The 25,201-nt window shown below is 37.1% G+C and overlaps 1 protein-coding gene across 8 annotated transcripts in view; it reads right to left on the bottom strand.

Moving 5' to 3' along the window:
* AGTPBP1 (ATP/GTP binding carboxypeptidase 1) overlaps nucleotides 1–25,201 on the bottom strand; it is a 65,896-nt gene that overhangs the window by 1,758 nt on the left and 38,937 nt on the right. For 2 of the 8 annotated variants that reach the window (XM_066181736.1, XM_066181737.1), the window contains exons 21-27: nucleotides 24,753–24,906; nucleotides 23,848–24,028; nucleotides 22,388–22,517; nucleotides 21,898–22,029; nucleotides 20,041–20,217; nucleotides 15,846–15,926; nucleotides 14,520–14,680 (exon numbers count right to left, since the gene is read on the bottom strand). In XM_066181736.1, coding sequence (XP_066037833.1) covers nucleotides 14,520–14,680; nucleotides 15,846–15,926; nucleotides 20,041–20,217; nucleotides 21,898–22,029; nucleotides 22,388–22,517; nucleotides 23,848–24,028; nucleotides 24,753–24,906 — 1,016 coding nt within the window. Of the gene's footprint in view, nucleotides 1–2,379; nucleotides 2,511–14,519; nucleotides 14,681–15,845; nucleotides 15,927–16,139; nucleotides 16,282–16,302; nucleotides 16,439–20,040; nucleotides 20,218–21,897; nucleotides 22,030–22,387; nucleotides 22,518–23,847; nucleotides 24,029–24,752; nucleotides 24,907–25,201 lie in introns of those variants that run through there. The other 6 variants (XR_010720519.1, XR_010720518.1, XM_066181738.1 and 3 more) reach the window with 6 other exon arrangements.

Below are 25,201 nucleotides of genomic sequence, written 5' to 3'. Positions count from 1 at the left end.
CAAAACAGTGAGAATGCCCTTGTTGAGAAGCATCATACAGAACTTGTGGAAATATTGGCATATTAATTTTGATGAATTTTCTCTGAAGATACACAAAACCTCTCTTGGTTGTGGCTTTATAATTAAAATCACTGCTGCTTTCTAAAGACCTTTTAGGAACTCAGCTGCACCACTTGAAATTTGAAATCTCTATTCAATATAAATAAATTTCACAGTATTCCTCCTCTACCTATAACCTCAATGACAAGACACATTGTAACATTTTGTACTGTTGACAGTTAATTCAAGTACTGAGAGAAAAACTGGTCCCCATCTTAGGGCGGAAAAATATTTGCATTCAAAACTATCTGTATCATGGTTCACAAAACAAGCCTGAACTCAATCAGCTACGCAAAACAGAAAGCTCCACAAAACAAACTACTTCATAGGTTATTTAAGATGTAATTAGGGCAATAACCCACTGCTGGTTAATGAATTGGGTGTTTAAAACAAAATTGTTTCCATTTAGGAGAGACAAAGAGTGAAGAAATAACCAGGATCATTGGTAAGAAGTCTCTTTCATTTCACATATGGGGAATCCAACATACAATAAGCATATGTGCTTTGCATGAAGCACCTGTGGGAGAACCAGCAAAGGAATACAAGTTTTCTGTGCTTTCATCCTGTGGTGCCCTAGGAAGTTGCTATCTACCAACAATTCCTCTAAGGAAAAAAGAAGTTGGGGAAATAAAAAGTTTAAATATATCAGTTATTTAAAGAAACAAATGAAAGGGACTTCACCAGATACATCACATTCTGACAAGTCCACAGATTTTTTTCAATTTGTGCTTCTAATCACTTAACACAGGTACTGATTAATTAATTTTCGTATGCAAGGAATCCACACTTCAGTTGGAGAACAGACTGTGTAATTCAAAAGAAATTAGGAGGAGACTAATTAGGAGCCATTAAATATGAATGCTGACCCAATATCATGTAATAATTCTGAAGATTGACAGAAAACTACAATGAGCTATGTCATGAGAAATATTTAACCAGTGACAATGGGATATTTAAGGCATTACAGTAATAATTTATAAAAATTCACCTTAGTGAGGTATTACATAGAACAGTAAAGCTCTCAGAAATTCTATCCACTTTTTTTTAGTAAATGTCATTATTTGGATACTAAACTAACATCGTTGATCCTGTTAAGAGAAAGCAACCAACACAGCCTACCTTATGGAAAAAAAAAAACAACCCACAGAACTGGACACACAAGGAAACCACATAGTTCACCTGTTCAAAGTGTCTTGTGCCTTCATATAACACGTCCTATGTTATATTGTCTTGAAAAACACACAAGTGTATTTATTCAATGTACTTTTTTTAGAGTTGTATAAATTTATTTTATCTACTCATGTATGTGTAGACCTGTAGGCATGCCCCTAACTTCTGAAAATTCAGGCAGTATGAACAGTCATAAAAAGCCTGTTTGGTCTAACACATTTTAGACATTTGCTCTGGCACATGTACATCCAGAACTGAGGGATACATTTCCCATTTAATAAAGCAAAAATCTACATTGTATGTTATTTTCTCTATTCAAGAGAAGTACCACTAGATTAGATCAAAGATTAGAACAGATCTTACTTGGAAAGCTACATAAACCTTTAAAATAAAAACTGTCTCTGAAATCTGCTTCATAAGAGTCTTAGCTTTCTACTACCATTCACAGCAACACACCACGACTTCTCAACTGTCTATTACTCAAAAGAAATAATACTACAATATGTACTGAGGTTATTTTTTCCACTTCCCCTTTCTTAAGTTTTCATTCCTCTTAAAATTGTATCCAAACTGTGTCACATACCACTCAGATATTTGTGACATGTTGTCTTTTGACATAGCAAATGTTAGCCTTGAATATTTAACTTTGCAGTAATCTCTGTTCTGAAGGTTAGCATGAACCTGAGAAATGTATTATTACTCCACTGTTTTACTGAGGCTGGATCACAAGAAATATAGAAATCAAATACCTGAAAAAAATCTTCCTGTTTAATCAAATTCTTTATTTGCCTCCCTGCTGCTTCCCACCCTGAGTGTATCTTCTAATGATGTATTTTTAGCTGCTGTCATGCTGATTCTATGAGTTTTAATTTCCTAACTTTTCCCTTGGGCTCTTTCTAATTAACTTGCTCAATAATCCTTCTTCCTCTACTCCTACACCTTCTACTTTTTCTTTTAAAGGAAACTATTCTTTTTCTCAGGTTAGCAGAGGTTGTTTATCCCACATCTACAGTATTGTAATGTAAGGGATGCCACGATCTGTGCATTTTCTTTGAAGTCATGGCTGTTAAATGAGAATACTATATGAAATTGTGAAGTTCTGTGTCTTACCTGAACAATATTTTATGGGTAAAAAGATGATTTCCTCCTGATTAATACACCTGAAATAATACTATGGTCTTCAAGTTTATGAAGGACTTTAAGAATATCTCTTTCATTCAAAAGAGCATTTTCTTCATTACCTGCCACGGAAGACACTCAATATAGGAATTAATACAGTAGTTTTCTAAAATGTACTTTAATTATTAATTTAAACATACTTTAATTATTAAGGTCAGTCAGGCAAACACAGCAGTGATATTGGCAACAGCAGTAGCAGCCACAGCAGGTTCTGGGGGCTGAGCACTAGAAAAAGCTGGGCAGGGCCTCCACAGTCAGAGAAATGACTAAGAGCTGAGAGACCTGCCAGGAACCATCAGCTCTCATGAGTGAGGCTGACATGGTGTGAGTGTTGTCAGCAGATTTAAAAAGCCCTGGACAGTGAGTGACCAGGGTGTGGTGCTGTGGTCAGGTCATGGAACAGTGGTTCTCTAGGAAGGGCACATGGAAAAGGCCACTTAATTCTACTTGGGGAGAAAGAGGAAGCAGTCTTCTTCTATAACAAAAATGGTATTTAGACATGGCACCTGTCAGGCTAAAACCAAGAGAAACCACAGCCACCTAAGGTATACATCTAGACCCAAACAGACCTCCTGAAGATTGAAAGAACTACCTGAACACTCAGCTGCAAGAAACTCCATAATCTGAAAGTCCCCCTGAGCACTGAAGGCAGAGGTAGGTGTCATGGGTGCAAGTGTGCCCGAAACAGATAAATAGATAATCTGCCTTTCGTGCAGGTTTGCCATGTTGTGTGAGGAGCTCATCAGGCAGCATACTATCAGGGAATACAAGCAGGACACTGAAGCATGGGATTATGCACTGACAAAGGCAGAGAGACAGTGCTGCTTTAAGACCTTGGAAACAAAAGGTATATTAGCATCCAACCCTGAGATAGGCTTGGCTGATTTGTAAGGCAAGGGAGACAGGACTCTCATCTCTGCTTGGAGCAAAAGTAAGAGTCTCCCCCTTGCTACCAAAAAATAAGACACTATGAGGTTGGGAGGAGAAAACTCCACAATAAGTAGTCAAGAACAAGAAAAGGACAGTGTTATAAAACTGGTACAATTATATGAGAATAAGTGCCACCAAAAGTGCATGAAGCATGGTAATTACTGGACAATCCTCACTGAGATGCATGGAAGCAGCCATTTACCATTCAACCTCTCTAGCAAGACACGCTGCCTATCAGGGCCACATTCATCATGTTACAAAGAGTTCACCAAGACTGGCAAAACCAGAATTATCAACCATTCCTACTCTTTCATGTAGGGTTGAATAAGGCTGTGTAAGAGACGGTCCAAAGATCCCTCATCTGCCTCACGACCATTGTCAAGGACGAAGACTGAAACCCCTAAAAGGGACTTTAAAATCTCAACACAGGAGTTCTGGCCTGGCTGAGGTGGGATGTTGGCCAAGTGCTGCCTGCAGATGTGTTTGATGGAAAAACCCAGCACACATATTGGAACATCAGAACCTGAGCAGAAACAATGGGCAAGTCACGGTGAAGTGACTGCGCCTGCTGACTTGTACTGGTTGACACTGTACCTGCTGACGACCGACTTGTTCTGAGTTCTCTAAATGAACACACTGCAATGATTTCCCCCACCTGTTTGGCCAACTGCCTGTCGCTTCGGAGAGGACTATAAAAACCCTGGAGACCCCCGCTCACTTTTGTGATCACCCCACTGGAGAAACTCGCGTCTATAGGCATCTTCAAAAGCCTTGAGGACTCGACCCTCCATGTTGGTAGCTATAATCCCCTTCCCCTCCTTTTCTGTCTTTCTTACTATTCTCTTTTCTCTCCCCACTATCGCATTTGCTGGCACTAAATAAAGGTGCATTTGTGATTGAATAAACTGAGTTTGTCCCCCGCTGTGTCTTTTGCGCTCTGAGATCCCTAAAACGAACCATCACGAACCCCGCTTGTGTGAGTGGATCGTGACAGGCTGCAACAATGAGACTGTAAACATCAAAAGGGATTTCACATCTCTTGGAAAGACACTGAAGGGATCAGGAGCACAGACAGTGTTCTCTCCACACCTGGAGACTAAGAGCAAATCATGCCTTACCCATGTGATGGCCTTCTACGATGGAACGACTGCAACCATCAACATGAGATGATAAGCCTATGTTATCAACCTAGATTTCTGTAAGGTCTTTATGGTCCCACATGACATGCTTATCTCCAAATTGGAGAGATGTGGATTTGAAGAGTGGACTGTTTGATAGGCAAGGAATTCCCTGGATGGATGCAGCCAGAGAGTTTTGGTCAAAGGCTCCATGTCCACATGGAGGCTGCTGACAAGTGGGGTTCCTCAGGGCTCTGCCTTGAGGCCAGTGCCCTGCCTTGAGGCCAGTGCCCTTTAAGATCTTCCTCAATAACACAGACAGGGAGGTCAAGTGCTCCTGCAGCAAATTTACAGATGATACAAAGATGAGCAGTGCAGTTGACACCACAGCAGGACAGGATGCCATCCAAAGGGATAAGCTTAAGTACTGGGCCCAAGAGAACCTCATGAAGTTCAAGTGCAAGGTTCTGTAACTGGATCAGGACAATCCCAAACATAAGCACAGACTGGGAGAAGAAGTCATTGAGAGCAACCCTGCAAAGCCATGTGGATGAAAAGCTGGACATGAGTCAGTAGTGTGTGTTTGCAGTCCAGAAAGACAGCTGTGTCCTGAGCTGCATCCAAAGCAGCATGGCCAGCAAAGTGAGGGGTGGATTCTGCCCTTCTGCTCTGCTCTGGTGAGATCCCAACTGGTGTGCTGCATCCAGCTCTGGGGTCTCAGCACAAGAAAGACATGGACCCACTGGAGTGACCTTTGAGGAGGCCACTAAGCTGCTCAGAGGGCTGCAGCATCTCTCCTACAAGGACAGGCTGAAAGAGCTAAAGTTCTTCAGCTTGAAGAACAGAAGGCTCCAGAGATACCTCACTGTGGTCTTCCAGTACCTAAACAGGACTTACAAGAGAAAGGACTTTTTACACAGTCAGAAATGAGTATGACAAGAAGGAATGTTATTAAACTAAAACAGAAGAAATTTAGATTAGATACTACAAAGAAACTGCTTACTGTGAGAGTGGTGAGGCACTGGAACAGATTGATCAAAGAACTTGTGGATGCCCCATCCCTGGAAGTGTCCAACTGTTAGATAGGGCTGTGATAAATCTCATGTCATGGGTTGCATCCTTGTCCAGGGGATTCCTTGGCTAGGGGGGTTGGAACTAGATGATCGTTTAATGTCCCTTCCCATCCAAGTCATGCTATGACTCTATCATTTTTTAAAAGGGTAATACTTTACTATGTGTTTTTCATTTACATTAATTCTCCAAACATATTAAAATTTAAAAAACCTTTTCACTAACACAGTATATTTTTTTCAAAATAATACTTTAATTGTCCCATAAAATATATACTTGGATTTTTCATTATCCACATGACTCAACTGGAGAAAAATTATTCCACAAGGCAGACGTAACCATTACTAATTTCAACCCCATGGAGATCAGGAGTTTTTTTGACACTACAGGGGATGTGTATACCTTTTACAACTTTGGAACAAAAAATTAGGAAACATTCCCTGTCAAAGTATGGAGAATTGCAGCTACCTGGGGAGCAGGGAAAGGAAGAAGAGAGAATTCAAAAGTACTAATGATTTCTTTTAAAACTGCATTGTCGTGAGAGGAAAAAAAAACCTTAGATGAGAAAGACAGCATCACAAAGGAATTCTCTTCTAATACCTCTTTAGTGTCTATATTCTCTTCTGGAGATTAGCAATCCTACTGCAGGAGGCAACACCACACATGCAACTACAAGTGCTGTCCAGTTCAGCTGTTCTTAACCTATCTGTTTTTTGTAAGTAATAAGGATATTTTCTCTAGGGAATTTCCAAGGTTAAAGGGGAGAATGTATCCAACTTTTTTCCTAAGCCATAAGAAGCTGGACATCCAAATCCACTTTAATTATTATTTTTAAATATCTTCACATTTAGAGTTAGAAAATTTTACTCCACAGCTTAATTACAAGCAACATCTACACCTTCTATGTGTTCCCACCCTGAAATAAATTTTATGAAATTCAAAACTGAATCAAATCAGTTGGGATTCATCAATCCTTAACTGTAGCCCCTAGTAGTATTTGGATTGTTCCATCAGGAGTAGAAGAAAACTTAAAGAATGGTATGAAGAATATATAATCTGTTCATCACATCTTTTTTGTTTTTGTTGGTTTTGTTTCAGTTTTTTTTCCCTTGGTTACTAGTTTCCTTATTTTGCCCTAGAGAAGACAAATAGTAGTCTGATGCTACAGTCTACACAGTATTAAAAGCAATCATTTTCACTGAGGCCAGAGAAGGGGCCTGGTACATGGGCACTGCTACCAGGTCTACCAGTGGAATTCTGAATCTATTTTTTAATAGCTTCTTCTTCCAACATTCAGAATGGGACAGACTGGACAAAAGCTGCAGTATAAGATGCCTTCTTTTTTAACAAAGCTGTAGTCCTAAGGTACTGGAAGAAAGGCCAAGAAATGCTCCAACCCTGCACTGGGGTAAGAAGGAAAACACCTTTATTCCCAGGTGAAGAAGATTACGAGTATACAAATGACTGGGCAAAGTTCAAGAGTTATTAAGAGGGAGGGAAATAAAATAGGACAAAACCAGTTTCTATCTGACAGCCTAGATAGAAATCCCTTGTAAGACGTCGTACACACTCCCACTGCATATAACCCTCACTCCTTGCATCACCAGTCCGATCTTTTTTCTCAAGTGAAAGACCAAGTGCAGGAAATGGATTTTTCATCAAGTTTTTCCCTTCCCACAGCTCCTTTCGGCTGTCTGCTTTTTCTACCATTTTCTAGACATGCTGGGTCTCAAAGCTCAGTCTGCTTCTCTGCTATAATTAAATCAAATTAACAACCATAACCACAGCATGTGGTTGAGCCTCAAAAGAATCACTGAAATGAACTAGAGTTTTCAAAAAATGGTCAAGTTTTTGAGCAGAGGATATGTCTAGTAAATTGTAACAGTTATGACGGTAGTCATGTGTTTTTGTTTCATTGCACATAGGCCCTATCAAACCTGTCAGCACAACAACTATAATTCTCAATACAAGACCAGTATTACATTTAGTCTAATTTTTTCCATTTGGAACTGGGATGAAAACACTGTCATATGAGTTGGAAATTATTAAAGAAAAATTAATTGTTTAATACATCACATAAAATGTTAAAGTTCACTGCCAGAGGGAAATAAATCTACTTATTACTTTATTTTTCTTGTTTCAGACATGGTTCAAAATGAGCTCATGCAAATTCATTCAGCCTATGCATAATGAAATACTGGCAATATATTCTAAAATATTAACATGTACTTGGTCATTATAATTACAACGAGGAAAACCAAAAAGAATTTGAGAAACCCTCAAAATCATTTGCAAAAAATAAAATCAGTGCTTCTGTGTTTAAACTTGCCTGCTTAGTCTCTAAAGCATTAGAATTGTGCTTTGGTAAAAAGAAAAAACCAGTAATATCCAAAAATAATGCAAATAACCACAATCTTAGTAACTGCTCTACTCTAACCTTTCAGGAATGCTAAATTTCTGACAGGAATTTTTAGCTGTGTAAAAATATTCTGTTTTATACTTCCTATTGATGAATTTTTCACCTGCTTTTTCTGTCAGTAGCTTCTCATTTGTTTCTAATGGCAAGTAAAAAGCAGCAAATCATGTGAGTATAAAAAAAGTATGAGCAGTTCTTTCACTGTAATGGAACAGTGAGAACTGAAGTTTGGGCATATAAAAAAAGGAACTGTGTGACTATATTCTGACCCATGACTGTCTCTTAAAAGGAATAGAGGTCAACTTTATAAAATTTGCTTGACAGAGTCTCTTAGTATATTTCCACCACTCAAGTGAATAATAAACATACACCTTGGCTGACAAGATTTTATTAATATTGCCTGAGGTATAGAGCAAATCTCTGCTTCAGAGCCTCTGGCAACAAAAGAATGGGACCACCTCTTAATTCCACCTATGGCAGTATTGATCCCTTTGGCAAAGAATAGAAGAAGACAATGTGCAAACCTAAATATTATATGGCACTTTTATTGCTAATAGTGGAGGGTAGTTTCTTGTTTATTATAGACTCATAGAATGGCTTGGGTTGGAAGAGACCTTAACAATAATCATCTAGTTCCAATCTCCCTGCTGTGGGCAGGGACACCAGATTGCTCAGAAACCCAGGTACAAATACACAACACATTTTAGTCTTAATGCCATATTTTAAATTAAGTCATTGGAATTCACACATTCAGTTTCTCCATCACAGATTCTCACATAGTTATACAGTATTGCTAGGTGAATACTGAGAGCAATGTACCTCACTTCATGCTGCGTATTTTTCTGGTTTATGTTTTAGTGTTTTTAGATATACATTTAATGACTTTAAGAAATAAAGCCATCAGGACTTAAAAAACCTTAAACAGATGTTAACAGATCCCTCCAATAAATTTCAACATTTCTTATGTCAATGTTCCATACTGATGGAAAATATTAACTCTTACATGCACAGAATCTGATTTTTTCCCACTCTCTTAATTTCTTTAGTGCAGGAGCACTTGGTTATCACCTTTCACCATCTGTAGCTGTGTAACACCCAAAGGTCATGTTAGGGGAAACCATTTTTTAAAAAAAAAATTCTAGGTACAAATTCACTTTTAATACACTGAATGGAGTTATTTAATCATCCAATTTAAAATTTTATCTTCCAGTACAATAATTTTTGTGATTTTCATGACCTAGTCTTTTGGATGGAACTGAACCTGCTGGTTTTTTTTAAGCTCCAGAGTACTAGTTACTTTCTTCACAAATAGGATTATAAATATTTCCACATAGAGTCTCAATAATAGTAAGCTTATTATGAGGCTAATGTTGATTTTACCTGTGCTTGTATGTAGCCAACAACACTATGTTTATGCAGGACTAAGTCTTTTATCAGTGCTTCCTGACAATTCAGGCTAAAACAGTTCCTATGCCACTCACTCCCAGCAATGAAATATAAATCAAGTCAGAGGCAATTTTCTCCTGCACCCAGCATGGTTGTACTTCACATGCAATTAATTTTCATACATAATAATTTTCTAGAGATAGCTGGATCAATGAAGTATTTTAGCTGGTAAAGGAAGTTCAAACTATATGCATCTGTTTATATACCAGGATTTGCTTTATGTCATAACAATAAAACAAGCTATGTGTTTTCATTTGTTCCTTTTCTCATCTAGCATTACTCAAGTTTGCTATCAAGCAGAAAGCAAACATGACATCTCACCCTTTTTATCCCATTCTGATACTAAACTGTTTTTGATATCTCTTTAGCTGTCTAGCAGATACTAAGGGGAGTGACTTGTGTACAAGACATTCCTCAATTCAGTAGGTGCTCTTGTAAAGAAAATCTGCCATAAGTAACAAACACTAATAAACAGAAATCCAGCACTAACTTTTTCCCAAAGAAGAGCCACTAACTACCTGTGAACTAGGATGCTAACTTTCTCCCAAGACACAATGGAAGATTGAGATCCTATGCTTGAGGCAACATGGGATATCAAGCAGTAATATCAAGTTCCATGGAAATCTGGGGCTGTTTTTCAATGTCACTATAATGGATTAATTGCTCACAACCACATCTTGATTCAAAATGCTGTGACTGAAGTTTAATTTAAAGAGACATATTTACACCAAAGCTTTAGTTCTGATAAAATTGACAGTGATACAACACAAATAGAAAAAATATTACTATAGTCCTATTAATATATAACTGTAGCTGCAAATCAAAAAAAAAAAAACAACCCACATGATAAATAAGTGTAACATGTAGACACAATTCCAAGTTAAACATGCTGCACATGAGGAACTCAAGAAACATGTGCTGGCTGAAAGGCTCTGATTTAGAGGCCATCCACAATAGCTATCTAGTGAAACTGCTTAACAGCCAGCCCATATTTATGGAAGAATTACTATTTAGAAATTATTAAAGTGTATGTTGTAGTCTAGGAACAGTATTCTCCAGTGCAGTACCCCCACAAAAACCTGTGCCACTTCCCCTCCCTGCCAGCTGGAAAGATAAAAGGTAGAGATCACAAAAGGTTGAGATGAGAACAATTTACTGGAAACAGTAATGGGATAAGAAAGTGAAGAGTAACAGCAACAATATTAATAAAAAAAGGCATAAGAAAATAAATTATGCACAGAGAAAGCCCCCCAAAATAAACAATACCAGACTGCTCTGTCTGCCATATTTTCTCCACTGTGAGGAACCCCTTACAATAGAGTCCCTTTCCCCTGCGCCTGACAATGATGTGAAGTGGTATAGAGTAAGATCCCTCCTAGCTACTGTAAAAATTAACTTTGTCCTGGATGGAACCAGGATGGTAAATATAATAAAAATGCCAAGGGAAGAGGATCTTGGATGCTTAAGTTCTGAGAGAGACAAATGAAACTAATCTGTGATTTCTAGAACCCTGTATTCTAATTACCTACACTAGCACCCAAATTTGAAGTGCCCAAAACACCAGCATTCAGTACTTTTTGAGAAAAGACTTGAAGACTTTTCCCCCTTTTCACAGATGGCTAAGCCTGGAAGAGACCTCAGGAGGTCATTTTGTCCAACACCCCTGCTCTAGTGGGCCACCTACAGCAATTTGCTGGGGACTGCATCGAGACAGCTTTCAAATATCCCCTGGGGTGAGACTATAGCCTCTGTGTGAAGCTTGTTCCACTGTTTGAGCAACCTCACAACAACCATTTATATAACCATTTGTCATGGCTTAGTGCCCCCACCAAGACTCTCCTGAATCAGATGCTGCTCGCTTGCTCCACCTGCTTCCCCTTCTTCTTCCCCCTCTGGGAATGAAGCTAAGAATTGAAGGGTCAAATGTAAAAGTTACAAGTTGAGATAACAACAATTTTACTAGAAGCAGCAATGAGAGAAGAAAAGTAACAGCAAAACAACAACATTAATAACAAAAGGTAAAACACAAGGAATGATTTAAATACCAGACTTCACCTGCCACAGTTTTTCTCCCCACAGCCTGACCAGAAATGTGGGAGTCTCTTACTTTGGTCCCTGACAAGTGATGTGAAATGGTATCAAATTACAGTAGGTTTTGACCAGGCCCCTGTTTACAGTAAAAAATAAACGCCGTCCTGGCCAAAACTAGGACACCTTTCTATGTATATAAAGGTTAATGCCATTTCTTCTACAGTTTGTGCTTTTACCTGTCAGCAGCTGCCACCGGAAAGAGCTTGGCTCTATCTTCTTTAGAACTTCCCTTCAGGTATTTGTATACATTGATAATATGCCTCTTGAGCCTTCTCTACTCCAGACTAACAGTCCCCGCTCTCCCAGCATTCCTTCCTCTACATCAGTCCCTTCACCATCTTAGGAGGTCCTCACTGGACTATCTCCAGCACATCCATGACACTCTTGTACTGAACAACACAATCCTCCAGGTATGCAGGCCTTGCCAGTGCTGAGCAGAGGGGAAGGATCACATGTTGACTACTCATGAATACCTCCCTTCAAGCAGCTGGAAATACTTTCCAGGATTAGTTGTTTGATCACTTTATCAGGGATAACAGTGAGACTGACCAGCCTGTAATTCCCTGGATCCTCCTCCTTATTCTTCCTGAAGACAAGCAGGACATCTGATTTCCTTCAAAAGCACCTGACTCAGTCACTATGATCCTTCAAAAATCATTGAGTGGCCTCACAGTGACATCAGTGGGCTCCTTTAGTACTTGTGGGTACATTTTATCATCAGGACCTCTGGACTTAGGTAAGACTAGCTTGCTTGAGTACTCTCCAACCCATTCCTTTCCCACCACGGGTAAGCCTTCCTTGCTCCAATCCTTCCCCAGTGTCTGGGTCCTTAGCACACCAAGAGCCAATCTTTCTAGTAAACACTAAGATGAAGAAGGCAGTCAGTACCTCAGCCTTTTACATGTCCAGTCACCTGGGCTCCTGCCCCATTTACCTGTGGGCCCATATCTCCCCTAAAATTTCTTTTACTACTTATACACTTACAGGAGTTCTTTGATTACCGCAAACCCACTTTCTGACACTATCTTTTCCAGGAAACACTAACTCAGTTTTAACCAAGCACAAAACTTGTTCTGACAGTAAAAATTCAGTCATCACAAACATCTTGAGGTTCAACTAGTGAGCAAATTATATTGGGGGGATACAACCATCACTGCAGCCATCATCACAGCTACTATTCATACACTTTTAACCACTTTCCTAAGACATCCTGTTGTTACTTCTATTGTTTTTATCACCTTGTCTTGGGTTTTGTAACAAAAAAAATATGTTTATTCTATTCCATCTGTTGAAACCCGGTTGGGGAAGTATTTTTCTTTATCTGCTGTAACTCCATGAGGGAGGGGGTGACTGCCTTTCTGATAACAAGCCAGCTGTTAAAACCGGGTGGGGCATTGTTTCTTATCTCTGTTCACCCTCCCATTACCCCCATGGGGGTATCTTCTGTTAACGAGCCATTAAAGCTCACCAGTGACATGACACATTACATCATCCCATTGTGAGATGCTCTACCCAGAGAAGAGCCAAACCATTTCCACCTAGATAAAGAGGAGCCACAAGTGTCATCAGACATCCAGAGTTTCCACGGGACTCCTGAAAGAAGACTAGACCTATCTCTAGACCTATCTCTTTTTCTCTACAGGACCATCTCTACTTCCAACAAGACCACATCTGCCACTCCAGGAGGGCTTACTTTCGGACTGTTTCCAACACCCTGACCAGGTGTCAGGGTGTATTCTGACTCTCTCAGAAGTCTTTTGTATTATTGCATTTATTTTACTTTTTTTCCCTTCCTATTAAATTGTGTATCTGACTTGGAGTGTCTCACTGGTTTTGCTTTCAAACCACTACACATCTTTTAGCTTGTACTTTGCTCTTCATTATTATCTGTATATGGAAAGCATGAACAAGCTCCAATTTCTCTCAATACTCAAAATTGCAGTAACACTGATGGGCCTGAATGAGGGGAATAAACACTATTTCCCTGTCATAGGGTATCACAGATGCCCTCCCATAGCTCTGCTAGGTTTTCATGGCCTACAGACAAACTGCTTATGAATCTTACATCCAATGTAAGTCTTACTGTCAAGTACTTCCTTGTTTCAGCTGTCCAAAAGCAGTAACAAATTTCATTTTGTCCCCAGATTTCCACTCTATTGCCTTAGCTAAACTGGAGTTACAGCCAACATTAGTAGAAATATTATACCATGTAAATCTTACTCCTTTCCAATGAAATAGGCTTTTTCAAGCCTGGAACTCATCTTTATTAGTATGTCAACCACATTTTCAGAAAAATATGCTTGTACATTTGAAATCACTTATTTGCTGTCCATCCTTTCTTACCATGTACATGTGGATACTTCAGTGATGAATTACATGAATGCAATGTATGCATACATTTGCAAGCCTATCTACAGCTTTAAGAACTGGTAACTTAGTAACCTGGCTACTAAGCATATTGACCCAAACTATTTCATATGTTTTAAATTCTTCAGGTCTTGCTATATATCTTCCCCAGAGGAGAAACAAGAAGAAGAAAGTTCGGAAGAAATACTTACAGTTCGTAGTGCTTTAACTCACATACTTTAAGTGTGTTTAAACACATTTTTAATACCACAGCAAGTAAAAAAAAAAAAAACCAACCAAAACAATAAAAACCACCCCACTTTGAAGGAGACAATTGAGACCTAAGATGTACTACTAAATTTTATGGCCTGCAATAACCTCTAAATGACATTAAAATTGCTAGTGTTTATCACAGCAACAAATGTGGCATGTAGTCTAACTTTGTCTGTATTGTTTTCTTTCAATGTTTGAAGCAACTGAATTTACACAATAGGTCTCCAACATATTCAGATTATTGTTATGGTAACAGATCACAACACATCAGTGTTATTTTTGAGGAGTGGAAAAATATTTTTAAAAGAATCTTTACACCACTTGAGAAACTGCAATTTTTTTTCCCAAAAGAAAAAGTGAATGTAATAAAAGTGTACTACCTTGTCACCTTACAGCTTGACTCAATCAGCTCGTTTTCAATATCCAACAGACTAGAAGGCAGATTGTATTCCAAAGGTGAGGACATTCTTTTTAAACGCAGCAAGCCAACACAGAACTTTGCTCCCATCTCCTCCAGTTCTCTTGTACCTATCTGCAATCCCTAATTTGAAAATAAGATTTAAAAATACAAAATAGGTATATGCAGATGGACCCACACATACTGCAAAATAACTCTTTAGGTTAGTATTTTCTTACTTTATTTAATACATTATCTTGCTTTCAAGACAGAAAAAATCAGAATTGGTGAATGAATACTTAGAGTATCAGAGAAGACTCAGGAATACCTACATGACTCCTCAGGAATAACTACATGACTCCTCCAAGGCTGAACAGACACATCCACATTTTTTGGAGCTTCCTAGTCTACACTGCTAGCACCCCAATATTAACAAATCTTTTCCCATTAGCACTGCAAGAGAGACAATTCCTAGATTCGTAAGTATAAATTATTTTTTAAAACTTCAGACAAGATTTATAAAAGTAATTTAAAATACAAGATTCCTCAACATAAATTCCATTCATCCATCAGAATTAAAAAAAGGAGAGAACTTTTATCATAGCTGTGATCAAACTCATTGCTATGTTCTGACACATAGGTAAGAGTATCTAAGGCAGCAGTTATTTTACCAGACAGATGTCTTTTCCCTGCCTATAAGTTAGAGGCTACATGTGTTAATTCTGAAAGCATTTATTCACATATTTAGTAATTAAAATTAACAAACAAATTCTCAAAAGCCATAGCTGTTTCCTATCTTGAATTACATAGCCAGGCATTTTCCTGTGCAAAGACTATTTAGAAGGTAGAACTTATGTAAAGCTCTCCAAGTTTACATATCTGATAAACCCTCCCATCAGGTGATTCTACAGTTTTAATTTAGCCAGAAATACAGGGACATTACCTCTGACCTCAACTACTTTCTGAAAAGACAGTAATCTAGACTGAGCCTCAGCAGTTATGTAACTGGCTAGTACTAATTGCATGTACACTAGCAAATTCAATGGTACAACTCAATTCAATTTCTCCCTTTGCAATTTTTGAATCTCTGGAGAATTTACAAGGATTTTAGCTTGGATGCTCTAAACCATTAACACATAGATTAGTTAAAAAGGAGCTTTGACAAAACAAACAGGGAAACAGAAGAGCCAAGAACTGGAGGTAAGCTAAGTCATCGAGTATGAAAGAAGCAAAAAGAATGAAGCAAGAATTTTTTTAACCAAAAGTGAGGGAAAAACCACACAAGTTTTCTATGTGTTGCCACACTTACACTGTATTTTAAAATCCAAGGTTTAAAAGAAAATATGTTGGTCCAGAAACGGTACACCCCAAGCATTCTCCATGAGCTGTTCTGAACATATTTAATAGAAGAAAAGTTTGATTTTCTTCTGAGTTTTTTGCCTTGGTAGTACTCATAAACAAGGTGCTTTTTAGTAACAAGAAAGATAAAGCTATATCCATGATTCTGAACAGTGCCATCCTCTGGCCAAATGGTACTGAAACCTGTTAGCAGTGAGCAAGAGTTGAATATTTGAGTATTATTCTTAATAGTAATACTACTTACCTCTTTTATAATGCTTTTGTGCTGTAGGTTTCAAAGCACTTATTAATAAGGGAAGAATTATCCTCACTGTACTGATGGAGAAATGGAGGCAGAGAGGGTTGAAGCGATTTGCACAGTGTCTCACAGCATGTCACTGACCCCGCTGGGAACAGAAATCAGTTCTCCTCACTCAGTGCAGTACCTTATCCACAGAGGCCAATTTTTTGGCTTTGTTTTGTATTTGTTTGCACATCATTAACTTTCGAAGACCCCAGTCATAGCTGGGGCTCCACTACGCTAATCACAGGAAGACACAGTCCCTGCCCCAAAGAGATTAAAATAACATTAAGGTCAAGAGGCAACAAGTATGAAGAAGAGGAAGGAGAAAGGCAACAGCAATCTCACTGTTACACAGATTACTAATGTGTACAACTTGATGGTTGAGAAACTTTTCCAGTTATCGTCTGCATTTGTTGCTGAAGAATTTATTGTTAGTTGGCAGGTTCCTTATAGTCAGGCTATGTCTAACAGGAGTGTCTCTAAGTTGAAAATGGACAAGAGTAGGAAGGAAAGTGCAAAGACAATTGTTATAAAGATAAATAGCGTGCGCATGTTCCGTGGCTGCTACTTTTAGCACAGCAGAAAGAGGATGTAACTAAAGAGAAACCTAAATGGATCAGACTCCAGTCTGGAGTTATCCCAGGTGGATAACTGGGAAACACCTGAAGGATAAATTTTGAACTTACTACACTGAAGGGTCTACAAAATTGTGGTAAAAGCCTCATGCCAAATCTTTACTTGCTTCTTTCATTTCTTTTAATCATATGGGACAATGTAACATCACACAAACGCCAAATACCAAGTTTCTTCATTGATTCTTCCATCTGCCAAACCTCTTCACTTCCATGAAAAAAGTTCCAAAGTCTGGTTCAGGAGATCATCATCATCATCATCATCATCATCATCATCATCATCATCAGTTGCCCTTACTAAGGGACCTGAGGCCAACTTCATTTTCACTGAAGCCTTGATTACACACTTCTTCTTTATCTCCTAATGACCTTCAACTGTTGTTCTAGTACCTTTAACTGAGGCCTATTAAAGTTACTTACATGCTACAGGCATTGCTTGTAAGCTCAAGCCATCTCAATGCCACTTCTTTTTTTTTAAAACTAAATTTAATTTTTGTTAAATTAATCTTTCTTTTAGACAGCAAAATTTTAGATGGAGGGTTGAAGTCTTCCTTACTAAGAATGTCATGAAGGTACCTTCATATGAATAGAATATCTCAGTGATTAAATTTGCTACTTGAAAGCAACTATACAAAACAAAGGCACAGCAGACTGTGACCTCAAGTGAAGAAGAATATTTTTATGATATACTTAATATGTACTTAATAAAAGGAAAACAGCCATACAAAGATTCAGGGAAGTCAATTGGACAGTAAAATAACATGCAGATCTTTTGAATTTTTATTCAGGAGAAATTGTAAAGACAATCAGTTTTGAGAACTCACATTCTAGAGACTGAAAAATCATGGTTACTGAGAAATTTGTTAACCAAATCTTTATTTGCTGAAGTCTTCTCTTTATACGCATCATAAGATTGCCAGATAGCAAAATCTCTTTGATTAACTTTAAAGTCAAGCAATACTTCCAAATGTATTAATCTCTAATCAGGAAAGATACTGATTTCTGTTATCAGATGGCATGAATCATTGAAGATATTGTTCTTTTGTCTGGCATCTTAATTATGCTTCATAATAGATCCTGGAGAATCCTTTCACCTGAAAATTTGTTTTTCCACATCTTGAATAACAAATGACTGACCTATATTTGCAGCACTTCAGTTCTCCTCACTCAGTGTAGTACCTTATCCACAGAGACCAATTTTTTGGCTTTGTTTTGTATTTGTTTGCACATCATTAACTTTCGAAGACCCCAACAGACTACAAAGACTCCATGTGACCAGCTCAAAAAAAAATTGCTTCCAGAGACAACTCTGTCACCAGAGATCCTAAACTGAGGTAAGAATAAGTTAACTTCAGCTCAACAGCTTCCTGGCTGGATTCATCATTGTCTGAGTAAAAAAAAAATATTAGAATAAAATGAAAAATGATGTTCAGCTTTGGCAAAGGCTCGGTATTCCTTCCACAAAGAACCAAATTGTTAAGTAATCCTCTTCATGCCTTGAGCAAAATTCAGCAAGGATGCCAAACCAGGGTAAGACTAGCAAAGTGTTTCAGATCCTTATGTTTCCATCCTTCAGATCTGAACTCTCATGTCCTTTTAGGATGGGAAATAGGAGGGAAGGGAATTTCTATAGTTCAACTTCTCTCTGTTTGGAAATAACGTATTATGACATATGTAATCTAATTTATACCACAAGTCTATTGACAGAGTTACTGGCCCTACTCCTTCCACAAAATAAACCCCAAAAATAAACAAAACACCACAAAAAAAGCCCCCCAAAATCTCTGAGCTTAAGCCTTTTCATCTCTTTCATCTTCTCACTGGAGAAATGAAGCTATTTGCTTAAGTCCAGTCACCTGGACTTTTTAGATATATTTTCTTAATAAGTCTGAGCATTATCATAGCGAAGAAAAATTTAAGAATCTTCCTGTATGTTCAGAGGATGACTAAAAGCTCACAAATGGCTTTACTCCATAAAATGAATGGCAGAACAGTAATTTAGTCTCATCAGCTAGTTTATATGACATAAAAGAATGCTCTTATCTTGAGTAAATGATTCTTCCACAAAATTCAGCCATCTTTTTTCTTTCATAACTGGATAATAGCTTTGGAGGTTTAAGCATCTTGAAAGTTTTTCCACAAAGCATTTTCAATTCACTTTTCCTAAGTACTTCCTGTAGCAACACTGCTAAAGCCATAAGAGTCCATGCTTAAGAATATTTTCAATATTTCAAAATAAGCAAATTGAATGAGTTATCTTTTTTTAAAGCTCTATAATGATGTCATTTGAGTAATATTCTGACAACAGCAGGAATGCACCTGTTGTTAATTGAGAAAATGTAGTACTTATAGGCCTACTGAAATTCTGGACAAAATATCTGTCTTCCTATTGTCTAGGGATATAAGCACAGATGTTGGAGCATACATTAATTTTCTAAGTATATCTTGTTTCACCTCTTTTTTTTTTTTTTTTTTTTGCTAAATTTCTGCCCCACACACCCTTCTGATCCTCTTTCTGTCAGCACCTTATTTGAGGCTTGTGATCATTTTCTTGATTCGCATTCCTAAACTCAACTTTCACGCAGAGGAATTCTACTTCTTCCATGCATGCTGTCTATTAGTGAGACACTACCAACAGGGTCATCTTTTGTTTTCAGATATGCAGCCCTGTTAACGCTTTTCATGCAGAGAAAAATTTTAAGTCAAGAAGCCACACAACTATGTGAGTTCAGAGATGACGTGTAATTTGCAGTGCTGGTAACCCAATACAAAAATATTTTGATATGTAAACCTGTTTCCCCAGCTATATGGGAAAATTCTGTAAGGGACACTGCTAAATATCTGTTGAAGAACAATGATCTACCATGGTGAAGTCTGAAATTGCCATATATAAAGGAAAGTTTTATTATAGTATTGGCATTTACTACTACCCAATGCTAATAATCTGTTGGGCAGAACAGTTATGGGTTTTTTTAACTACAAGTGCAGACATGTGTTACAAGCAATGATTAATATTAATCTTGTTAAAACAGCCCATAAGCATAACTACTATGCAACCTACAAAATTGAAAATTGTATTATTTCATCCTAACATTAGTGTACCCAGACCTTAAAGGGTTTCAGAAGCTTAAAGCAAGCAAGGATTGAGCAAGCAGGGTTACAGAGTAAGATATCAATGCAAAGGGAAGAAATTGAAAAGTAAGAAATATTTAACTGATGTATACTCTTACTTTATACTTGCCCTGGTCACATCCACATAATGTGCTTTCCATTGTGTAGCTCCTTTGTACTCCTATCTCTCTCCAGACAACAACTCGTGCTGTAGATTCCTTGGACTTTTCCACTACAAAGCTGCAGCTGCCCATGCAGAATGCGGGGGCAGTCTGACTCAGGATCTTGGGGAGTGCCTGCAGGACAGCAATTTGAAAAATACAGTGATTCTTTTACTTCCCATATGGAAGGAAGTGAAAAGGGACCATGTAATCACAGACTGTTACCAGAAAATTTGGTGCATTTTGAATTAAAAAAAAAAAAACAGAAAGAAACAATTCTCCATCCTGTGTTTTCAAAACTCAGTGTGTTCCAGTGAATGTCTTCAGGCCTTTTCCTAGTTTTCAAAATCCCTTTTTTTTCAGGTTCAGTCCCTGAAATTGTTATGTGAATAAGAATCAAGATACAAGAGAATTCTTCAGCTGATCACCATCCCTCCTAACTCATCAAGCTAAGTTTGCTGAAATTAAGTGTACCACACACTCCATGTAAATATTTAATTCAACCACAGACTGTTTCAGAAATCCCATTTACAGACCTAACAAAAGCAGTATTTTATTAACACATTAAAATTCATTTGTATTCAGCAAAGCACTAGGCGCATATTCCACTTCAAGTATGTGAATCAAAGTTCAGTATAACTGTTTACATGACAGCTTCAGTGAAAATGTCATACAAATACATATTTGACTAATGCTAAATGACTGTTCTTTTCAGTTCTTATTTGTGTCAGTTAAGACAAGACACGACTACTTCAAATTTATTATTTCATTAGTAATACATAACCCATTAGTGTAAGCTTGCCCAAACATTTCCACCTTTTTGAAAATGAAAGGCTTTTTTCCAACAGCCCTTGCTTACTACCATCTTTAGTGCACTACAGTAGTGCAGGCTGAAGTGGCAAAACCATACATAAATGTGTTAGAGCAGCAGACACAATTGGCGTCTGACTCAACATCCAGGAACTCACACAAGACAATCAAGAAGCCACAGATATTTTATTTTATTTATTTATTTATTTAATTTTTATTTTTTTTTTGGTGAGGGAGATTTAAAGAGGAAAAGAAATCAGAAAGCATCCTTACTCATTTACACTCCAGGATGCATAACAAGTGTTTTAACATGCATTCACGTGCTTTTGAAGCTTAACTCTGAATCTTTTCAAAAAACCATGGGGCCTGGATGTCTATAGGTCACACAGGTTTGCAACTCCCAAGAGGCAGCAGTGAAAGGAGACACAGAAGAAATAGGTAACACTCCATGAAACAAGTTGTTCTCTAAATTTTTGACATTTTTGAAAGCTTATACAATGCAGAGAATGTGTCTGTGCAAGTTTACTATATATACCTAATTAGAGGCATATGTCTTAACTACATATCTTTATATAAAGGAATAAATAAAAATGAATCATGCCTATTTCCATGTATAAAAATAAGTATTTCTCAAAACAATTCAGTTTCTTTTTTTCCTTGTCACTAAAATGTTGTTTGCCATGCTTCAACGACTTGTTTTTTATAATCTGGTAATTATAAGTTCACAGAAGCATATTTTCTATCTATTTTCTATAAAAGCAATATTAAATACAAAAAAAGTAAATACTGGTTTAAAGAATAATAAAAAAAAAAGCACTCAATATTTAAAGCTCAGAGTACACTTCATGAAGTGTACTTCGAAGTACACTCACAGACTAAAGAGTTAATTTTAAGTAAGTCTGCTTATGCTATAGAGTCATTATTTGCATGGGATAGGATCAGGATACTATTTGAAAAGCATGTTCCAAACCCATGCCAAATAAAAAGTACAAATGTCAAACTTACCCTGTAACCAGGGTCTTCCATCAGGTCACAAGAGGCAGCATTAACACTTGTATGCCACATTGTCTCCTTGATGCTGCAGCCATACATGAATACATTCTTTTTACGAGAATGACCATGATAATCACAGTAGACCTATAATAAATCATTCAGCAAAATAAACCCAAGGCATATGGAATTAACATTTTATGAAAGTAATAGAAAGACAATCTTTTTTATTTGTACTGTTGAACATCCCAAAGAATTAGGCAGCAAAATCCCTAATATAATTAACTCGTCTGTTAATACAAATAGTGTGTGATTCATCTAAGGAAGGTTTAACCTTCTAGCCTAGACAATATAACAGATTTACATCTACAAGTTTGCAGAAGACCAGTTCTCCAAGTCAAATTTAAGTATGACATGGTTTACAAGACCATATCAAAATGTTGAATTTATAGCTACATAGATAAAGTTAAAAAAGATTCAGAATTGCTTACACACACATACTTACCAAAGGCAAACGTTTTATAGCAGCCAGATATTGCAGTAACCCTTTAGCATGGTAAATAGTGGGATGCAGATCTGGATTTGGATTTTGCCACTGTCTGTTTAAATCTTCTCCACTTAAAGAGCAACGGTGGCTATTGGGGGGGAGGGGGGGGGGTGGAAAAACGCATGATGTAGTCTGCATTATTATACTTTTAAACAAGCCTCCCCCCCACCTCAAGTTTTCCTCATCACCACTGCTCCTTTGGAAGGAGTCTAGCAAGAAACAAACTTCAATTTTCTAACATGCCAAATAATAGAAATGTTTGGGATGTTTTAAGCCATGTTACAGAAAATCTAAAAATGCATTAGAAATAGCCTCTTATATGAAGTCAACAGTAATATTACTTATTTGCTGTTGAAACTGAAGGCTTGCAATTCTATCCAGATTCTAGTTCAAAATCAGCAATTTCATACATATGGTATATTTACAATTTTGGTGTCTTCTGTAATTTAAAACTTATGTCAACCAGAAATCTAATACTTGAAATGTGAAATTGTTAGGACACATGGAGCTGTGAGAAAAACAAGGACAAAACCCACCCCTCCAACAACCCAGCAAACAAAAATATCATCTCTGTATTCAGTCAGCTATCAGGAAGAACTTTTAAACTTGCAGGATTTCATGATCATGATCTTCACAACATTTACCTTTAGACTGTGTCTGCTGGGACAGCTTTCTTAATTGTCCCTGTATCCTGAATTATTTAATTACATGTGTTCTAGTATACACATTCTTTTACGTATACAAAAACAAGGTTCTACTGAAATCTGTAATTAGTTTTTTTATTATTTTGTTCACAGAACCTTTTAAAATAGTATCTAATAGATTAATAGAAACTGTAGAGTCACCACAGCAAAATTTCCATTTCATATGAATTCCCTGCAACCAAGTAAATGTAGACTGCTCAATGTTTACTCAAAGCAGTTTCAAAAGGTTCTGAAATATCCCTTTAAATCTATGAAGAAAAGTGTAGCAATTGAAATAACTATTAATAACCAAATCAAACCAAGATATTCTCTTACCCTTTCTCTTGCACACCTAAAAGGCTTTCTCAAATATAAGGCACTTTTTTTTTCATGTAGACCATGAACCTGTTTAGTTTTTCCTAAATTCAGGTGTGGTCTCATATAACACTCTTACACAAATCCGAGACAGAGAGACAATTAAAATGTCATGTCAAATCACACAGGAATGATTATCATCCACGAACAACTGAAACTATTCTTGTAAAACTGAAATTTGTGAAGAAATATAATGCTTTGCCTTTTAAGAAGCCAAAAATATTGCAAGTATCTGTTGCTTTTCATCATATTAAGTATTGCATTTGTATCTTTGCAGGATTAGTTAGATTGTTCATTTTTAAATTTGATGCAAGCAATTAAGAGTACAGGTTAAATATCTGTGAGTAAACATATGCTTACTTTCCATTGATGACACCATCTGGATTGAGCATGGGAATAATTTTGAAAATGTAAGATTCCCGTAAACATTGAGCATTTGGACTATTGCTCATAAGATATTCCAGTGTTCCCTTCATAACCCAGCTTGCATTAGTCTCTCCAGGATGTACACGAGCAGACAGGAATACATAAGGACGATTCCCTAAAAGAGATATCCATAGAAATTGCAAAATATGATTTAAGCTAAGTAAACAGTTTGTCGATTGGAAAAAGAGCCAATAGCCCACTGCATTTATTACAGTGCAGAAAATATTTGTAAGTTGAGCATAACTGAGTATGAGTATTATTGATAGAGCTTGCCACAATATTTTTGAAAGGACTGATAATTACAGAACTATCACAATGGAGCTTTAAATTTGATCAGACCATTACACAAATAATTTGAGCTGGCAGTTATGATATGACTTTCATTACTTTTTTTCTCAATAGCCAAGAAAAATACTGAGGTGGACAAACAAATCAGGAAATGGAAAAAGCTCACTTCAAATCACAGTAGCTAGATGTTAGCTTTATGAAAGATTTTTTTGACCAGCAAATAATCTCAGTGTTTTAGGAAAAAAGTTACTTTTCCAGTATTCTTTTCCAAGAAGTGTCGTCTGCAAAATGTAATGTACAAACCTAGCAGCAAAATTTAAAAAACATTAATATATACTTGTACGTTTTAAGACACAAATATCTTTGTTTCACTACAACAAGTATTATTAAATACAAAGCAAATCCTGAATACTGATGCCTCTTAGTTTCACGAAATTCATTAACCTTATTTTACACTGCTATTTTTACACTGCATAATGGTTAAGACTTTTTTCTACAAATACCTAGTTTTACATTATTTTCACTTGATCAGAAAGAGGAGTTATACTTACTGAACTGAGAGATATGTTCATAGTAATTGGACTCTGGCATGGCTGTAATTGTGACTAATGGACAGCTGTTGCCAGCCAAGGTCTCACAGAGAACATCTTGCCGAAAATATATCTGTTGAGGGTTGTGCATAGATTCCAGCTTGCTAAGATGCATCTTCATCCCAAAAATAATGAAAAAATACTTCAAATCCTTTGCAGTCACATATGACAGCATATTTCAAAGGTACTATTTAACTGATCTTTCTTTTAGATGTTCTAAACAATGTTCCAGTTTCCAGGATACTTTTGACCTTGAAATACCATTTTTTACATCTCTGACTGATACTTCTCTTTACAGAGTCTGGTTTTCAACTGCTTTCAGAAAGAGGAAGGAAAAGAGGATAAATAATTGTATATGGATGGTACTATAAGGGTATATAGAAAGTAAGAACCACTGTTTCTTTAAGGAT

Source organism: Chamaea fasciata, unplaced genomic scaffold (genome assembly GCF_029207755.1).
Source record: "Chamaea fasciata isolate MVZ Bird 193981 ecotype frontalis unplaced genomic scaffold, bChaFas1.0.hap1 SCAF_4, whole genome shotgun sequence".
NCBI classification, from domain to species: Eukaryota; Metazoa; Chordata; class Aves; order Passeriformes; family Sylviidae; genus Chamaea; species Chamaea fasciata.
This window is presented reverse-complemented; position numbering and strand designations above follow the sequence as displayed.